The sequence below is a fragment of the Choloepus didactylus genome, chromosome 4 (genome assembly GCF_015220235.1).
Source record: "Choloepus didactylus isolate mChoDid1 chromosome 4, mChoDid1.pri, whole genome shotgun sequence".
NCBI classification, from domain to species: Eukaryota; Metazoa; Chordata; class Mammalia; order Pilosa; family Megalonychidae; genus Choloepus; species Choloepus didactylus.
In genome coordinates, this window is record NC_051310.1 from 113505857 (window position 1) to 113524769 (window position 18913).

An 18913-nucleotide genomic window follows, 5' to 3' on the forward strand; every position below is an offset into this window, starting at 1 on the left:
GAGTACACTTTCTCTAACTAACCAGCAGGTGGCGTCCACGAGCCACCTGTTCTCCACAAGCCAGATCTCCCCTGCTTAGCCTTTTTGGTGAGTGGGGGAGTGAGTCTTGTGGGGCCCAATTGGTGTACCAAGCTTTCGTGTGTAGTTGGTGTTGCCTGCCCTTTATGTGGGGCGTGTTTCTGGGCAGTCGGGGAGGGGGGGGTGGCCCTAACAATCAAATCTCCCTGATGATCCTAGAGTTTTAAAGCTGCTGCAATAGTCTAATCCTTCAGTTCAGTCCTGCCACAGTTTGTCTCTGCCACTGACCCACAAGTCTTTGGTATTGGCGTATGGCTCCTGAGACTTGCAAGTGGGCCCCTCTTCCAGGCTGTGCACCCCGGGTCCTCTTTTGAGGGATGACTGTGCTATGTCACAGGTGAGTGCCGTCCCCCCAGGGCAGTTCTGGGCTGCTGGGCTGTGTAGGGAGGCTCCCAGTCTGCTCAAATGATGGCTGAATGGGGCTTTGTTAATTCACACTGCTCCACCTTTCCAGCTCTGGGACATTCAGCTGAGGTTGCAGGGAAGGCTAATGTCCACGCCCAGTTTTGTGGTGTGTTCCTGTTATTTGAAGCACTTCCGTCACACTGGGTTGTCTGGGGCAGCTCTGGGCTATGGGGCTGGCGATGGGCAGGAGTGTTTCCTGTCCACCAGGATGGTGGCTGTGAGCGGACACCCCCCTTTTCTTGGGAAGTTGTGTTGTTTAGTGAATTTTCTCAGCCACTGGATTATTGCCTTTTGTCTCAGAGCTCTCTTAGTTCTGCTCTTGACTTGACGTGCCCAAATTGCAATTCTTTGAAGCTTTCTGTATTGAGCTTCTTAGAGTAATTGTTTTAGAAAAAGCAAAAAGGATTTAAAAAAAAAAAAAAAAAAAAAAAAAAAAACGGCCCTCCTCAGAGATCTAATGGGTTATTGAAATGCTAATAGACAAAGCAACCAGGGCCATTAAGGAAAGGTGCACAGGGCAGAGAGATCAGCTTTGCTTCGGGATTTGCATATGCGCCTCAAGGCCTGAGCTCCGCCCTTCCCCTTTCTGTGTTCACCAGAACTCCAAAAATCCTCTGCTTTTATTTTGGAGTTTTTCGTGTTGTTTTTTTTCTATGCCCGTCTCCTCTCTGCTGGGCTGGCTGTTCTCAGAGTCTCTGGTGTCTGGTCTCAGTCTATCTATGGTTGGAGTTTGAATCAGTAGAATGAGTTTTTGATAAGAGCAGCCACTGCAGTTCTCCCTTCTCCTTCCCGGAGCTGACAGCCCCTCCTCCCCCGGGACTGAGCCTGGCAGGGAGGGGCGCGGGTCCCCTGGCCGCAAAAACTTACAGATTTCGCTGATCTCAGCAGTTCCACGTTTTCATGAGTGTTGTATGAAGTATGCCCAAAGACAGATTGCTCTGTGGTGTCCAGTCCACGCAGTTCCTGGCTTTTTACCTACTTTCCTGGAGGAGTAACTAAAACTTACAGCTCACCAGTCTGCCATCTTGCCCCGCCTCTAATCTTATTAGGTTAAAAGCCACTAATGACTATTTCCAGTCAGTAACATGGCACTTATAGTCCATGACATGAGTTGGCAATAGAGATATGCAAAATATCACCATTGGATACTGCAACTCAGATGCCTATAAGAGACAGGCTCTGAGTGACAGTGTAATTGATACCTTAACAGGTTTTGTGTAGTTTAAAAGTATAGTAATGTTGACTGGTTGTTCCGAAATACCTTGGATACAGTTGTTAAAGAAATGGATGTGTTCAAAGCTTCAGATTCACAACTCAAGTAGCACATGAAGAACATGAAAGTTTTTGTGTGTGCCCTGAAAGGAATGCGTATTTTTTGTAGCCTCAGACTTGAGATTTCTGAAAACCAGACCCAGAGTCTCACTGTGCAAGTGGCTGAATTACTACATAAATTGGATTTCCAACCTTGCAGGCTGTCCGCTATTAAAATGAGGTCATTGATTGGGAAGGAGTGGGATCCTGAAAATTGGAATAGGGACATTTGGGTTGATGATGGTGGAGGGGACATTGAAACCCTAGATTCTGCTGAGTCTTCTTCGTCGATAAACCTGTAAGTGCCCTGAGGAAGCAGCCATCTACCTCCACCTGAAGAGATGAACTGTGTTGTGTCTGATAAACCTGTAACTGCCTCCCTGAGGAAGCAGCCCTCACATCTCCATTTGAAAAGTTTAACCCTGTTTCATCAGATGAAATAGTGGAATGCCCCTGCTAATTCCTCTCATGACCCACCCCTACCACTCCTCTTTTCTTCCAGGCCTGTAATTAGACTGGAGTCCCAACAGGTACCAAAAGGTGAGGTACAAAGTGTGACCCATGATGAGGTGTGCTACATTTCAGAAGAACTGCATGATTTTTCTAATTTTTATAGGCAAAGCAGGGGAATATGTGTGGAAATGAATATTAAGGGTGTGTGGGATAATGGTGGAAGGAACACAGAATTGGAACAGGCTGCATTTATTGATACAGGCCCAGTAAGCAGATATTCTAGATTCAATGTTGTAGCTTCAGAGGTTAGAAGAGGGTCTAACAATTTGTTTTAAGCATGAACCAAAAGGCCTACATTACCTGAAGTTGAAATGCCAGAACTGCCCTGGTATAATGTAGATGAGGGGATCCAAAGACTTTTGAGAGATTGGAATATTAGAGTGTATTTATCACGTAGGACCAACTCACCCCCCTGTGTTCAGGGGACGTACCTTTGACCAGGAAAGTGAGGAATCCATTTATGCAAGCAACTCCGTCATCCCTGAAGAGCTCAGATCACTTTTCTGTAGGTCAGCTATTACTGTGGGAACTGCTGCCACTGAACTTGGATGTTCAAACATGTTTAAACACAGTGGAGATGATTGAATCCCAGCTGGCAGGAGCCAACTGGCAGCACTTAATCACCAAAGACAAGGTAGGCATGGCTACCGTGATGGACAGCAGAGTCAAAGCAGTAATTAGAATAATCTGCCAGCAGCAGAGACCAACACTCAGTCCCTGATATGGCACCCATTCCCTGAGGTGATCAGTCTACAGCTTGATTACATTGGATGGACCACTTCCATCATGAAAGGGACAATGTTTTGTTATTACTGGAACAGACACATACTCCAGATTCAGATTTGCCTTCCTTGCATGCGGTGTTTCTGCCAAAACTACCATTCGTGGACATACAGAATGCCTTATCCACCGCCGTGGTATTCCACACAGAATTGCTTCTGATCAAGGAACCCACTTCACGGCAAATGAAGTGCGAGAGTGGACATGTACTCACAGAATTCACTGGTCTTACCATGTTCCCCATTATCCTGAAGCAACTGAGTTGATAGAATGGTGGGACAGCCTTTTGAAGACTTAATTATGCACCTGGCAGTACCTTGCAGGGCTGGGTCTGTATTCTCCAGGAGGCTGTATGTGCTCTAAATCAAAATTTTCTCTTTGGCGATGTTTCTCCCATAGCCAGACCCAAAAAGCAAGGGTAGATATGGGAATGGCACAACTCACTATTACGCCTTATGATCCAGTAGAATAATTTGTGCTTCCTGTCCCTAAAACCTTAAGCTCTGCTGGCCTATAGGTCTTAGTTCCAAAATGAGGAGTGCTTTTACCAGGAGACATAGCAATGATTCCATTGAACTGGAAGTTAAGACTTCCATCAGGCCACTTTGGACTCCTCATGCCTCTGAATCAACAGACAAAGAATGGAATTTCTGTGCTGGCTGGGGTGGTTGATCCTGGTTATCAAGGGGGAATAGGCCTGATACTTCACAGTGGAGGTACCTCAAGAAAAATTTGCCTGAAATACAGGAGATCTTTAGGTCTTTAATACTGCTGTGCCTTGTGATTAAAGTCAGTGCAGAGCTGCAATAATCCAATCCAGTCAGGACTAGTATGGCCCAGAAACTTCAGGTATAAAGGTTCGGTTTACCCCACCAGGTAAAGAACTATGGCCAGCTGAGGTGCTTGCTGAGGGTAAAGGGAATGTGAAATGGGTAGTGGAAGAAGGTAGTTATAAACATAAGCTACATCCACATGTCCAGTTGTAGAAACGATGTCTATTATAGTTATGAGTATTTCTTCCTTGTTCTGTTATGAATATGTTTGTATATATAAAGCAAATATCTTTGGTTTTCTTCCCTGTCTTGTCTTCTTACCATGTAAGTTTTATTAACTTTATGCTATAGTATTTGAAGTGTAGAATATCAAGTTTAAGAGTGAATATTACCCAAGGACTTGCATACTTTTCTAAAGAAAGGGTTAGTGCATTTCCAGTTGTACACAGAACAGTTGGATTATATGAGGTGAAAGTAAGGCTGTTACTATTTTTATGTAGAGATTTTAGGTATGATTTCAGGAGATGTGTATGGATACTTATGGGTACTTAAGTTCATGTGTCAACTTGGCTAGGTTATGGAGTCTAGTTGTTTGGTCAAGCAAGCACTGTCCTGATTCTTACTGTGAGGGTATTTCATGGATTTAAATCATTAGTCAGTTGATTGCCTCTAAAGCTGATTAGATCTACAGTCAACGAAAGAGATTGCCTTCAGCAATGAGAGAAGTTTCATCCAATCAGTTGAAGACCTTGAAGAGCTATTGGCTTCAGCATTGAGAAAGACTTTCTATCTCTGCTTCAGTCAGCCAGGTTCTCCTAAGGAATTCATCAAAACCTTCACTGGAATTCCCAATTTGCAACCTGCCCTATAAAATTCAGACTTGGCAATTCCCATAGTCATGTGAGCTGATTCCTTTAATAGATCTAAAAATATTTATACAGATATATATGAATATCCTGTCTGTTCTCTTTCTCTGGAGAACCCTGATTAATATACCATCCTTTTCTGAACCACATTTGACTGTCACTGTTGGCTTATGCAGGTTGCCATTGCTGGGGCCCCAGTCACTCTGTGGATCTTCTATGATACAGGATACACGGAGCGTTACATGGGTCACCCTGACCAGAATGAACAGGGCTATTACTTAGGATCTGTGGCCATGCAAGCAGAAAAGTTCCCTTCTGAGTAAGTTCAAGCTTTAAAATTTAAGATTTTAAATTTAAAATTGTATTTTAAAAAGTTGTCTCTAATAATAATGAAAACTAAAACTGCTAAAAAGCCAAGGCTAATATTTTATAGAATGCTAGAATGGCATAGGTTAATTACAGGCAAGTTAGTAAAATTTGTTGTTTTTTTTTGTTTGCTTTTTTTTTTTTACAAGTTATATTTAAAGCAGTGGCTTGTTTTGAAAAAATACACAACTGTTTCAAGATGGAAAAAACATTTATTTCTCCTTAAATATATTTTGTAAATGGTGTTTATGATTTGTATTTTTCTAGGAATATACTATAATTATTGATGTGTGCTAATATTTAAACAGGAAATTGAACACATGACCTTTTTATATTTTTAATCTTTCATTTCATGTAGAATCTGTTTAACATATTACAAAGTAAATATTGAAAATGTTGAATCCTTATTCTGATATTACAGTAGAAGAAAGTTAATGTAGTTATGGGTGAATAGTTTAAATGAGTTGAGTGTTTTCCCCAACTACTCTACCTAATCCTCTGATATTTCCATTTCTCCAGACCAAATCGTTTACTACTCTTACATGGGTTCTTGGATGAGAATGTTCATTTTGCACACACCAGTATATTACTGAGTTTTTTAGTGAGGGCTGGAAAGCCATATGATTTACAGGTGAGTTAGTCTACATTTTCTAATTAAATGAAGTAGTGGTTAGTGATTGGTTACTTTAAATCTAATAAACTATGGAATAAGGCCAAATTTTCAGCCATGACCCTCTCCTTAAGAGAACTAAAGTAAGAGGCATAGTCAGTGGTATCTAATTGGATAAAAATTAAGATTTTATTGAAGTCAGGCTGAAAAACTGGCCTCTCCAATTATGGCTTGTGTTTCTGTATCTGCTTTCACAATTTTAAGATGATAGGGAGTCTATTCACTATTCTCCTTTGCTTTTCTTTTCCCCCTTTGAAGGGTAAAGAAATGCTACTTGCTTTCATTGTTGTAAAAGGATTTTTAGGACCTGATTACATGGTCTTTTAATTTTGTCTCTTCTATGTTGGCATTGAAGCAGAAGCTACTAAGTTAACTACCTCCATTGATCCATTACTCCAAATAGATTTTTAAGAGAAACTCTTCCCCCTTTTTCCTCCTTTCTACTCCTTATGTATATAATGTGCCCATAAGATAAGAAAAATGCTACATTTTCCTTTTTTATATTTCAGTTGACATTTTTGTAAGTAAATCATGAGATCTTTGTGTATAGCAGCAGTTGTCAAGCTTTTTAGTCTCAGGACGCCTCTATACTCTTAGAAATTATTGAGAATCCTAGAGATCTTGTTTATGTGGGCTGTGTCTGCTTATTTTATCACACTGAGAAAAAAATTTTATTTATATTAATTCATTGTAAATTAACAATAGTAAACCATTACATGTTAACACAAATATTTTTATGGGAATAAAAACACCTATATTCTCCAAAACAAAAAAATATAATTTACTGAGAAAAGTAGCATCATTTTGCATTTTTGCAAATCCCTTCAATGTCTGGCTCAGTAAAAAAAAAAAAAAGACACTTGAATTCTCATTTCTGCTTCTGCATTCAATCTGTTCTGCATTTGGTGTCATTTTGGCTAATGTAAATGAAGAAAATTTGACCTCACTGATTATGTAGTTAAGGAAAGGGTTAAAAAAATAAAAAAAGAAAGGGGAGGAATATTTTAGCCTTTTCAGGTAATTGTGGATATATTTCTTTGATACTGCGCCAAAACTTGACAAGTGGTAGTTTCTTAAAAGTTAATTGTAGTGTGGAATCTGAAGCCGTATCAGTGGACTTTTTATACTCTGTTACATGAAAATCCACTGGATCTTGCATTTCACATGGATCTTTTACCCCATGCATTGGTCATTTGGAAAATATGGTTCCCTGTGTTGTAGCGATCTTTCAAATTTTGGTTCATTTTATTACATGATTTCTAAAAACCACATACATTTATATTACCGCTAGTAGCATCAGACAAGTCTCTTAAATACTGGAAAGCTCATGAGATAATGATAATTTTTGCTTGAAAGCTTGAATTTTATCATTGGTGATAAATACTATCAGTGTTGTCCTTGAAGTGAGTAGCTCACTTCATTTTTTTTTTTAATTATATATTCTTTATATTTTTAAGTAGACTTTTTTAGAGCAGTTTTAGGTTTACAGAAAAATTGCACAGAAAGAACAGAGAATTCCCATATACCTCTTCTCCCCACACATACAGTTTCCCCTATTATTAACACCTTGCATTAGTGTGATACATTTGTTTCAATGGATGAACCAGTATTGATACATTATTATTCACTCAAGTTCATAGTTTACATTTGGTTCACTCTTTGTATTGTACAGTTCTGTGGGTGTTGAGAAAACTACATTGATTTTCAAGAAGGTGTTTGCCGGATATCAAATAACCATAGTTTTATCAGTCATTCTTTCAAGTTAAAAATGGGAAAGCTATTTAAAAAGCAGCAATTCAGCTTGCAACTCAGTTGTACAGGTGCTTTTCCTTAAGATAGCTGTCGTACTTTGGTATGTAGCAGGAGTGCTTTATGCATACTTCCCATTTCATCACCACAAAATGTTAGAAAGGCATTTACTCAAGGGTTACAATTTAAAAAAATTCTGGTTTCTATAGCCACTTAGAGAAACCAGCATTTTTTTCTTTTTTAGTGCAAGTGTGTGGTGATGAAGGATACAGAGACTGCTAATGCTGTTTAATGTCACTGCCTTGATTTATGCTAAGGCACAGGCAATTTTATCCATGTCTTAGCAAATGTCTCAGTATTATTCTGAAAATAGTTTTGACTTCAGGATCCCTTGAAAATGTTTCCATAGACCCCAGAAGTCTTCAGAACACACTTGGAGAACTGTTTGTCTACTTACAGATAAATCCTTCTGTAACCCTATTGGTATATAGAGAATTATGAGAAGAAGGACCTTTAGATAGGATGTACATGTGTAGTATCTTAGAGAGGCCGTGCTCTGTATTATTAATCCTGTAACATTTCTCTGGGAAACTTTGGAAGGAAATGTATTATTAAATTCTTTTTCTTTTTCTTTTTCTTTTTTTGTATTTTGATATTTTTGTTGTTAAGATCTATCCTCAGGAGAGACACAGCATAAGAGTTCCTGAATCCGGAGAACATTATGAACTGCATCTTTTGCACTACCTTCAAGAAAACCTTGGATCACGTATTGCTGCTTTGAAAGTGATATAACTTGGAACTGTGTAGAACTCTGGTATACACTGGCTGCTTAACCAAATGAGGGTGTTTAATCAACATAGAACATAGATTGATCACCACATTTTGGTACCTGCCATGTAACATCTAAAAGTAAATTTGGTCCCATGCAGGTGTCTGAGATTGTGGATAGTAATCTAATACCTTAACCATACACACACAAAATTGGATGACATATTTCTAAGGAACCCAGCAATACCATGAGAATTACTGAAAGAAATCAGGCATTAGAACTACATATCTTTACTACCCAATTTTCGCTTTTAAAAGCATTATAAACCTCATGGATTTAATTAGTGTATTTTTACAGTATATTTCTGAGTTTATTAAAATAAGATGATAATAGTGATTGGTTTGGTTCAGTTCCAGGATCTCTGACTAGTTACAGGTTTGATAGCACTTAAATGTAATTGAATTGCTTATGCTTCATTGCTTGGGGTGTATCCAGCTTGTTATGAACTAATCACTATTAAACCTAAGTCTTAACCAGTCATTAATGATTTTCAAGGATAACTTAGTGGCCTCCTAAAAATACTTATATTGGTTCATGCAAGCTCTGACCAGTTTTTAGCCAATTAAACTCTATCTAGTATAAACAGTACTCATTTTTCTTTGATGATATGACAGTGTGGGTTTTTCCTTTCGCATAATGGCGAGTAACTGTATATGTAGCATGGATTTATATTAGTCTTACGATACTGATAATTACAGGCAGAAAAATTTTTATCAAATGATAGAGCTTAAATATTTGCAGGCAGTTTTTTCCTTTAGGAAAAGGAAAAAAGTACACATTCACTTGTATTCTTCAGAAAAGTTTGTGGTGCCAGTTTCCATTCGATATTTCCTAATTAAAATGTTCCAGAGTTTTTGGGAGGTGGAAGGGAATCACAGTGTGTGGTGGGGGAGACCAGGATGTGGGGAATGACAGGGAAAAGAGGCAGCAAACATCTGCACAAGAATGAAGCAGAAGTAGTTTTACTAAAAATACTCATGAAAAAGTTTAGAAAGTGAAAATTAAACTCCTAGAATGTTAGTCAAGGAAACTAGAATTAAGAACTCACTCCCTTGCCGAAAGAGCTAAAGACTAACTTTATTCAGGGAAGGAAAAGTTACTTAGAGTTATTTTCACTATTCAAATTTTTAAAAATTTTTCTTCTTAATTTTGGCAACCCTACAAATTTAAACTTTATTTTTAAATTATTTGAGCATAAAGTTCTATTTAGATATTGTTAGCTTGAAATAACAAGGTTTCAGATGACCTCTTTATTATAAGAGGTCTGATCCCATCAAGCCATGGCTCTCTTTTTCAGTGTCTCAAGCCTATAACCAATTTTATTGAATGGCCATAACATTTTCCTCTTTACTCTAGCACTTGGCTACAAGAGAGCTCATAGGCTTTTAGGTGCTGATTGAGAACTATCTGCTTGGAGACTAGGGGTGCTAGATGGGTCACATTGAAGCCAGTGGCAGGGAATGCATCTATGGTTTTGACCCTTTTTATCAAAAACCGTGGTGTTTCAAAAGTTGTTACCAGCACTTTCAAACAATAGTCCAAGAAAAATCACTCTATTTCTTCTCACCACTAGAGAGTAGACTTCCTCCATAGAGAGCACAGGTTCTATTAGTCAGTGTGGTGATTGTGTGTCAGAGATGGATTTCATCATTGAGAGCCTGATGGGAGGTGTGGGGAGCCCAGAAATGGCAGGGTGACCTGGGGATTCTGCCCTTGGGAAGGAGACTGGGTTTTGCTGTTTGTGTATTTATACTGTATCATAGGTACCACACTTTTCCTTATTGTTTGTATATGTATTAATTTTCATGTTTATGCTATTTTCCCATGCCCAGATTTGTTTGTATTTTTTCAATGTTAAATTAAATTGATTTGGGTAACTTTTTTTCCCCAAGAAAATATTTTCCCCTGTGATTTAAGTATTCTATCTGACTATTGAAGGTATTTTTTTTTATTTTGGACGAGGCCTCCAAGGATCTATTCTTACTGTATATCACATGCAAAGTAGAAATGGTACACAGTGGCTTTTAGACAGCTACTCATTTGAAACCTCTTACCTATCAAGGCTGGGTCTTCAAAATGTCAGCTCTTATTTTACAAAAACAAACTTCAGAGAGCCTTCTATACTCGTGGATTCGCAGGTGTTTTCCATTTTCATATTGCCTTCCCCTTTCCTCTTAGCAACTTTCCTTCCTCCGTCACATGGAATGCTTTCAGTTATAACTCCTGCTCATTTTAAATGCCACCCTACTCTTGAAGAGAAAAAATAACCTGACTGAATTCGCTTACAGAAAGATGGCTTGACTGAATTTTCTTTTTACATCAGATGTGGGGAAACATCACAGTCAATTCAAGTGATAAGTTGAAATCTCACTAAAACTGCTTATACCCTGACCATGGGTAACCTAAAGGCAAGAGTATAACAAAGTGGGTTTTTGATAAATGTGTACATTTAACCACCAAGAGATAAAGAGATACAGTTACTTGAGCATTGTAGAGCAGAGGATCTCAAAATACAGGATTCATCTGGGAAGCTTACTAAGAGTCTTGAACCTCACTCTTAGAAATTTGAATTCAGTTGGTTTAGGTAGAGAGCAGAATCTTAATTTCTAACAAGCTTTTCAGGGGATTCTAAGGCAAGTTGTCTGTAAACAGCTTTAAGTAACTTCAAGAGAAAATGGAGTCAGATTAAGGTGATTTTTACCCTGGAGTGATTTATAAGAACCTAAAACAATGGTCAAGAAAGCTGCTTCATCTATGTTAGCTGTTGGCCCCTTCTCACTCTGAAAGAAGCAGGAGGTATAATTAACTTTGTATCCCCATTGTTTGGAGATTCATTTTGAAAAGAAGGGTTTTCCTTCTATGCCATTGCTGGCTCTTTTCCACAGCCTCACACAAAAGAAAAGAGGATGAAGTCACAATGCATACATTACCTTTTAAAAGAATGTGTTAAAGATATTGATGCAAGTATGCTTACTTTGTTTACTACTTGTTACCTCTGTAACATCATTTTCCTCGTTAGGTGGAAAGATTCCTGTAAAATAGATCTCTCATTATTATAGAATCAAAATTTTCAAGCTGGAATAAAACTTTGATATCTAATTTAATGTACTCAGTTGGTAGAGAGAGGAGATATCCCCATGACTATACAGCCAGTTAGTGTTCAGTTGGAACTAGACTCCTTCCAGATGTCCTGACCCATGGAAGTTAAATGAAAGAGAGAAAAGGCAAAATTTTAAAGAAGTATTTATTAATATATACCTATAAAACATTTTAAAGGTATCTGCATTTTTAAAATGGTTAATTTTTCCATTCTAAAGGAAATGCTAAGCATGCTTATTAATAAAGCAGTTCTTATGATTACTATTGACATTCTGAAGTTAATTAAAGCTGTTACACTAAATGTTTCTTCCCCTCATGTAGTGGGGGATTTGGGCTTGGAATATAGAGTAGAATGCTTGCTTAATCCTGAGAGCCCATCTTACAGGTATTTGAAGTAAGAAAAGAGGCATGGCCATAGCTAAACTGTATGTAAGGTTGGTGTCCATTCCCAGCAGACACAAAGGAAAAAGGAAACTTCCCCGACTCACCTTCTCAACCCCACCCAGCTTCACCTATCCATTTTGCAGCCTAAAACAGAGAGAGAGGTTAGTGCACGGGGTGTCAGGAGACAGTTCTCGGTAATCATTTCAGAAGTCCCTCGTGGAGAGAGATGTAGTGTGCTTTTTTATTTGTTTTTAAATAGCCCCAATACAAAATTTTATTGTATTCAGCACAATTGGAGTTCAGGTCTTTAATTTTAGAACATTAAGTGCCTGCCGTTTTACTCATTGACTTGTATAAAAAGAATTGCATGTCTCATTCCAGTAAGTTTATGGGTTTTCTCATTTTCAGCTACATGGCTTTTAATCATGTAAAGTGAAACATTTAGTTTTGATGCATTTTATTACAGGTTTTTTGTTGCAATAAAGATGCTGCTAAATGAATTGATTTAAATGTTCCTTCCCCCCGCCCCCATAATCTTTCCTTGATTAGTGGCAGCTATAGAGTGACTAACACACAAGGTCATGCACTTGCAATGGAAAAGGGACAGTGCAGGGTGAAAGACTACATTACATCACAGTAACCAAAAATGCATTCACCCCTGAAGGGAGATATGCAGAGGGCTGCTTTGTACCTGCAAGTGATTCCCAATAACCAGCAGTCAGTACTGCAAGGGCAGATGGTGCTTGGAGCCAGTGATGAACATAACCCTGAAAACAGGTGGAAGTTTGTTGGGAGTACCACTTGTTCTACTAGAATTCTTGGAGTTGATAGTAGTTTCCGCATCCTCACCAGGAAATTTCCAAGAAGTTCCATGTAATACTCTTTTCAGAGATTTCTTCGACAATTCTCTTGGTTTTTCTAGTGTATTGTTGAAAGGTGTGGGAAAGGGTGGAAGCAAATGAACCTCTCCAAAATTTGGGTACTTCTGATAATCCCTCCAGAACAGACTTAATCTGGTTTCTATAAACCTCTGAAATTCTATGTGAAAAATTGCATGAACAAGTGGAGGTGCATTTTTCTGGGATAAGGGCCTTTGCTTTGATCAGATCCTCAAAGGGCTAATGATTCAAAAATGGTTAAGAATCACTGCTGTATTGAGGGTCTTAAACTTTTAATTAGTATACAAAAATTATTAGGAATAAAAATGGTCTTTAAACAAGGTAATGCTATTATAGACCAGGCCTTCTTTTTTATTCCCCCCATATACCCGCCCCCAAACCAGTGCTGCTTAACCTTTTCACCTTATAACACATGGAAAAAGACATTGTATGACACTCCGGGATAAAGAGGCACACTGGGATAACCTGTTGATGCAGCTTGCAGCTAGAAGTGACTGGCCAAGCCCACTCCAGCTCTGAAGAGATTAGTGTCTTAGTTTACCTAAAGCCATACATGGCACTCCAGTTGGGAAAATTTTATAGACTATAGAGCAACCTTGGTCTCGAATTCAATCTCCGTTTACTCCTAACCAAAAAATCAGTTTTCAAGTGGCCATAAGCATCCTGCAAAGACTGTGATGGAGTTGCAGATTTCCCAGTGGCTCTAGGACTCCAGTGCCCCGGAGTCATATCAGGGTGACTGCTGTGGCCATGAGACCTTTGGACCTCCGTTTGGCCTACCTTCACCCACTTGTAGCAATGAGGAGGACGTGATTATCCCTTGGTGCTTATTTTGGGGGACAAGGTTGAGACAGCTGCCATATGAGAATCTGATAACCAGAGTATAATTTTATTTTAGGTGTGGAATGGTTTAGGGAAATACCAGGATTTAAATGTTCGCCAGCCTGGCACTGTCCACAGATCTGGTGCCCCTGGCCCTGTACCCTGGAGGAGGTTGAGTTTCCATTGAGATGGATTAGAGGGGTTTCAGTGCTGATGCAGGCACCAAGATTCTTGAGTTTGCCATTTGCTCCCTGCTGAAAGATGCTCTCTCTAGGTTGACTCCCAGACTTGAGTTCTTGAAATAGGAGTTTGGGTGAGCAGTTAGCCAGAATAATTGTCTTTAGCCAGTTCCGGAAACTGTTCCCTCTCTTCGTTGGGAAAACACTGCAGAAGTAGCATAGTTCATTTTAAAATTCTACTCATAGGTGATAATTCTTCACAGAAGGTCCTCTGGGCCAGAAAGGTTCTGGAAACCACACTGTTCTTCTGTAAAGCAAGCTCTTGATTTCTGGATATATGTATGTATGTGTGTGTATGTATATATATATTGTAGTTGTATCCCTAAGCATGCATGGGACTGTCTATGGTTCTGCTGGGTGCTTAATTCTGTGTTGCCTCACCAGTGAATTGCTTTGAATTGTCTCAACTACCATTCCTTTTCATTACTATCGTTCGTCCTGCTCCAGCCCCGTCCCTTGATCTCATGCTGGGTAACTATAGCAGCTCTCAAGCCTGAGTTGTGGGTAAAGAACAAGAATTCCAAGTGACTTCAAAGACACTGTTGCCAACTTTCATTCACCAAATATTTAGCAACAACCATGTGCTAGTCCTGTGTCAGTCCATGAGAAAACAAGAGGCTCACAGAACCAACTTCACCTCCCACACACTAGCATACCCAGCAGGACGCTGCCACTTCCTTAAAGGCAAGCACTTCAGTGATGCTCCAGTCCGTTATCAAATCCTAAGTTCTGCCTGACATTGAAGGCCTTTTGTCACCTGACCTGTACTCACTTCCCCTCACCTCAACATGTGCCCAGGATTTCCTGTTTAAGTTAATAAAACATGCTTTGAAGTCAGACACAAGTTATAAACTCAGCTCCCTGATTTAGTAACTTTGATTGTCAATAAGTAACTTGATCTTTCTGAGCCTAAATGTCCCCATCAGGTGGAGATCAACTGAGATAAGGCACAAGAATCCAACTCAACAGGCAATGTTAACTCTGATCTGTCTTGAGTATACTCTTCGACCATCTCTTCTAATCCTGCCCATCTTCCAAGGCCCAATTCAAGTCTCACCTCCTCCTGACTATTACAGTCCTTAGTGTTCTTCCTTTTTGGTACCTCGACAGAGCTTATTTGGGAATGTCACCACCTGAAAGAGCTGGTGTGGCAAAAATGGTACCAGCATTGGTGATGGAGCCTGGCTTCAACAAGGCTAGCTTTATAAGGTCTTGGGCATGTTTACATAACATTCTGATCTTCAGTTTCCTCAGGTGTGAAACAGAAATAATAGACCCTTCCTCAGTGGATTGTCCTGAGGATTAAATTAATCTACATAAAGCACTTGGTGCCTGGCATGCAGTATAAGTGCTCATTGAAGCTGATTATCTTAGATTTAGCGTTTAATTTTATACCATACTGTTTGATACTATTTTCTCCATTTAGGTTACAGACTCGTTAGATTACTGTGAGTGTAGCCACCTTCTTACACTTAATTCTCTCATAATACCTCCTACAGAGCCAGATATGTAGGAATTGCTTATTGGATACTTCAATACCAAACAATTTTCAAATAAAATTTTTGGACTTCCCCCCATTTAGGGTTGCCTGATTGATAGATTACAGGTTCATAAACACGTATCTACCAATTCACTTGTAAGACTACAAAGTAGACCAAATTTCCTCCAAATTTAAGCTTTTAGGATTCCTTTCAAATCTTGGAATTTTTATTCATCATCCCCCACTGAGGCTTTGGGTCAGGAGGAGTGGTGTTTCCCAACTCTGGTTGCTATTACAGTTGCCTGGGGACCTTTTAAAAACACTGATGCCTGAGTTCCACCCCAGATCAATTACATAACAGTGGCTGGGGGTGGGGAGGGTGGCCCTGCCATCTTTTTTTTTTTTTTTTATAAGGGACTTAGGTGATCCTAACGTGAAACCAGAGGAAAGAGCCTCTGAGATAGAGCAATGGAAGATTTATTCATGGAAAGTTAGAGTTGGAATAGACCTTTGAAATCATCTAAACTGCTTTCTTTACAGACAAACTGAGGCCAGGGCCAGCAAGTGATTCCACTGTAGCTATCACAGCTGTTGTAGGGAGTCCATTCTTGAGCCAGATCTTCTAGATCTGTCTCCGCTTCCCAGAGCAATGGTCTCCCAAACCATAGCTCAGCGGAGGAATTTGCCAAAAAGCGAGGATGCCAAACTTTTCAGGGTGGCCTCACAAGAAGTGGAGGGAGTTGAGATCCCAGTGTTCCTGGAATCTCCAACCCTCATCTCATCCAGAGCAGTTTAGCTTTCTACTGTGTGTGATTTTATTTGCACCCTAAAGGAAGCTTAAAGGAGGAGGTCAGACATCAGTGGCCCCTACCCTTATTTTACAGATGAGAAAGCAGGTCCAGAGAAGATGGCAAAGCCAGGCAGCTGTCATGTAGCATAGCTGGTACCAAAACTCAGGCCAATTTTCTGTGGTACAGGCAGGTAAAGTGATTTGCCCAAAGAGACACAGCTAGTTTGTAGCTGTACAGTAACTTGAATGCAGCCTCTGGGACTCAAGCTAGAACTCTTACTAAAGTTCCTAAAATCTGAGATGTCACCATTTGTAAGATCCTGGTCTTAGAAACATAAAAATGTGAATAAGAATGTATCTTAGTGGGATGATGGAAAAGTTTTGCTAATGGATGGCAATGATGGTAACACAGCATTGTGAATGTAATTAACAGTACTGAATTACTACATATCTGAGTGTGGTTGAAAAAGAGGAACACATCTTAGCATCAAGAAATGATATTTGCCTGAAATAAGTTCTTTCAGGGACTGGGCTCATGCTGTGCTCAAAAATCATGTACTGGTTGGGTCTTGGATATGAATTTCCTGAACTTTCCCAGAGAAAGAACAGGGAACAGGGGAAACAGTAGGGAATTTTGGAATCTGATAGGTTCAAATCCAGCAGTTGTGATCTTGAGCAATCCCTTTGCTTCTCTAACCTTGGTTTCCTGGACTCTAAAATGAAGTTCTAGCACCTCCTTCACAGAGTTGCTGTGAGGCCAAATTGCTGAGCACAGGCCTGGCATGGGATGGGGTGTGGGGTGTTGGAAGTGATTTGTGAAGTTGAAGTTGGCACACCTGCCACCCCCTCCCAGACTGCCAGTGAAAGCAGTCTGCTCTCCAGGACCTGAGCTGTCAGGGCCACACCCTGGGGAGAAGATAGATGCTAGAGGGGTGGGGGGGAGAGCAGCATGACTCAGCCTGAGATCTTGGGAAAACAGCTGGTTCTGGGCCTTGAGCAAGGAGGGTGGGCACAGAAGCCTCCCATGGGGGTGACGTGATATGTCTTGGCTCCAGATATGTCCCACCTGCCTTTTCTGGGGCCTGATCTGCTTTCCATGTTGCACACTACTAGGGATGAAGGCATCAACAACTGCAAGGCCCATGTTAGGGATAACATACTACCTGTGAGCCAGTCACACATTCACCCCCAAATACCAATAGCTAACATTTGTACACTGAGTGCCCCACTACTTACAGAATATTCCCTCATACAGCATCATGTTCAATTTGATCTTCACAATAAACTAGGATGTCAGGCTGTATTTTTATACCCTCCCTTCCCCCACACACACACCCCTCAATTTTTAACCAAGAAAGAAATTAGAGCTCAGAGAGGTTATGTGCCTTGCCCAAAGTCACAGTGCAAAAGAAGAATGCTAATCCCGGCTGTGCACTTTCGTCAATAGGAATTGAGCAACCGTCATGGACCTAACTTATGCTGAGGGATGCAAGGATGTGGGGATGCTCAGAGGTGCCAGAGACATTTTCTGCTCTTTAAGGACTCTAAATCCAATGGTGGAGATGGACATGTGAACAAAAAAAGGTCAGCACAGAGAGAGATGCCAAGTACTGTGTGATCTCCAAGGAAGCAGAGAAGGACAGCACTTAGGAGTGGGCTTGGAATCAGAAAGCCTGCTGTCCTATCTCCCCCTCCTCTTCCAACTGTGTGACCTCAGGCAAGTTACTTAACTTCTCTGTGCTTCAGTTTTCTCTTCTGAAAAATAGAGTTAGTGAGGTACTATTTCATGCAGTTGCTGTGAGTTTCAATAAGAGAAAACGCACATCAAGCTTTTAGTGCTTGGCCCTTGCAAGCACTTAAACATGAGCTATTATTTCCTCCAGGCAGTGAAAAAGAGGATGGTCAGGGAAGACTGCATGAACAAGGTAGCATTTGATTAGGCATTAAGGGGGGAGTTTCCTTCCCCAAGCGGGAGAAAAATCATTCCTGGCAAAGACAGTAGTTTACACACAGAAATGAAGGGATACAAAGGGAGGAATGCTGGAGGATTGGGGGCGGTGGGGAGGAAGGGGCAACTGGGAGACCCCACAGTGGAGGTGGGGGGGGCGGGGTGATACGAAAAGGTGGGAGTGCCAGGGATGGATTGTGAAGAGCCTTGAATGATGGGAGCTAGGAGGGTTGTGCATCCACCCCAGCTCTTCTGCTTGCTTCACCTCAGCAGACTTCATTTGAGAGAACAGAGAAGGGGATTGGGATAGTTGTGCTTCATGGGGAAAGTGAGGAGGAAAAGGTCTGCCAGTTAGGGCCAGCTTAGGGCAAGAACACTGGCCCCCAGGGGCTGTGGCGAGAACCAAGCATCCAGTGGGAGGGGTGCAGCTTCCAAAGAGTGGTGGACAATGCGACCAGTGGCACCTATCTTTTAGTTCTGCTAAAGGCTCCCATCCTGCCATGGCCAGTGTGTCCAGCTGTAGGTAGAGAGTCGGTAAAACCCAGAAGAGAGCAGGTCTCAGCCCTTACCCATTATGGCAGATGTGCAGGGCCCCTCATAAAGGGGAACAGAAAGAAGCCTCTGATTCCCATCTTGCTGGGGCAGGGTGGCCTTGAACCTAGGTGGTGGTCAGGAGGGGTGGTCCCAGGCAGGAACTAGCAGGAACTAACTGTTGGGCACAGCAAGGCAGTGGTGGAGAACAGTGTGTGCCTAGAGGGCTGGTGAGAGAGGAGGGCTGGTTCAGCCCAGGAGGGCATCCACCTGAACAAAACAGACTTGCAGCTACTTTTTTATTTTTATTTTTATTTTTATTTTTAACATGGTTACAAGGACACATAACTTAAAGAGTCAAGTTCTATAACAAATCTCCAG

General features: G+C 40.6%; 1 protein-coding gene across 8 annotated transcripts in view; it reads left to right on the forward strand.

Moving 5' to 3' along the window:
* The window catches only part of DPP8 (dipeptidyl peptidase 8), a 76297-nt gene extending 63974 nt beyond the window's left edge, over nt 1-12323 (forward strand). For all 8 annotated transcript variants that reach the window (XM_037833663.1, XM_037833667.1, XM_037833665.1 and 5 more), the window contains 3 exons: nt 4903-5045; nt 5612-5723; nt 8181-12323. In XM_037833663.1, the coding sequence (XP_037689591.1) occupies nt 4903-5045; nt 5612-5723; nt 8181-8303 (378 nt within the window). In that variant the 3' untranslated portion in view covers nt 8304-12323. The remainder of the gene's footprint in view (nt 1-4902; nt 5046-5611; nt 5724-8180) is intronic.
* The last annotated feature ends 6590 nt before the right edge of the window (nt 12324-18913 follow it).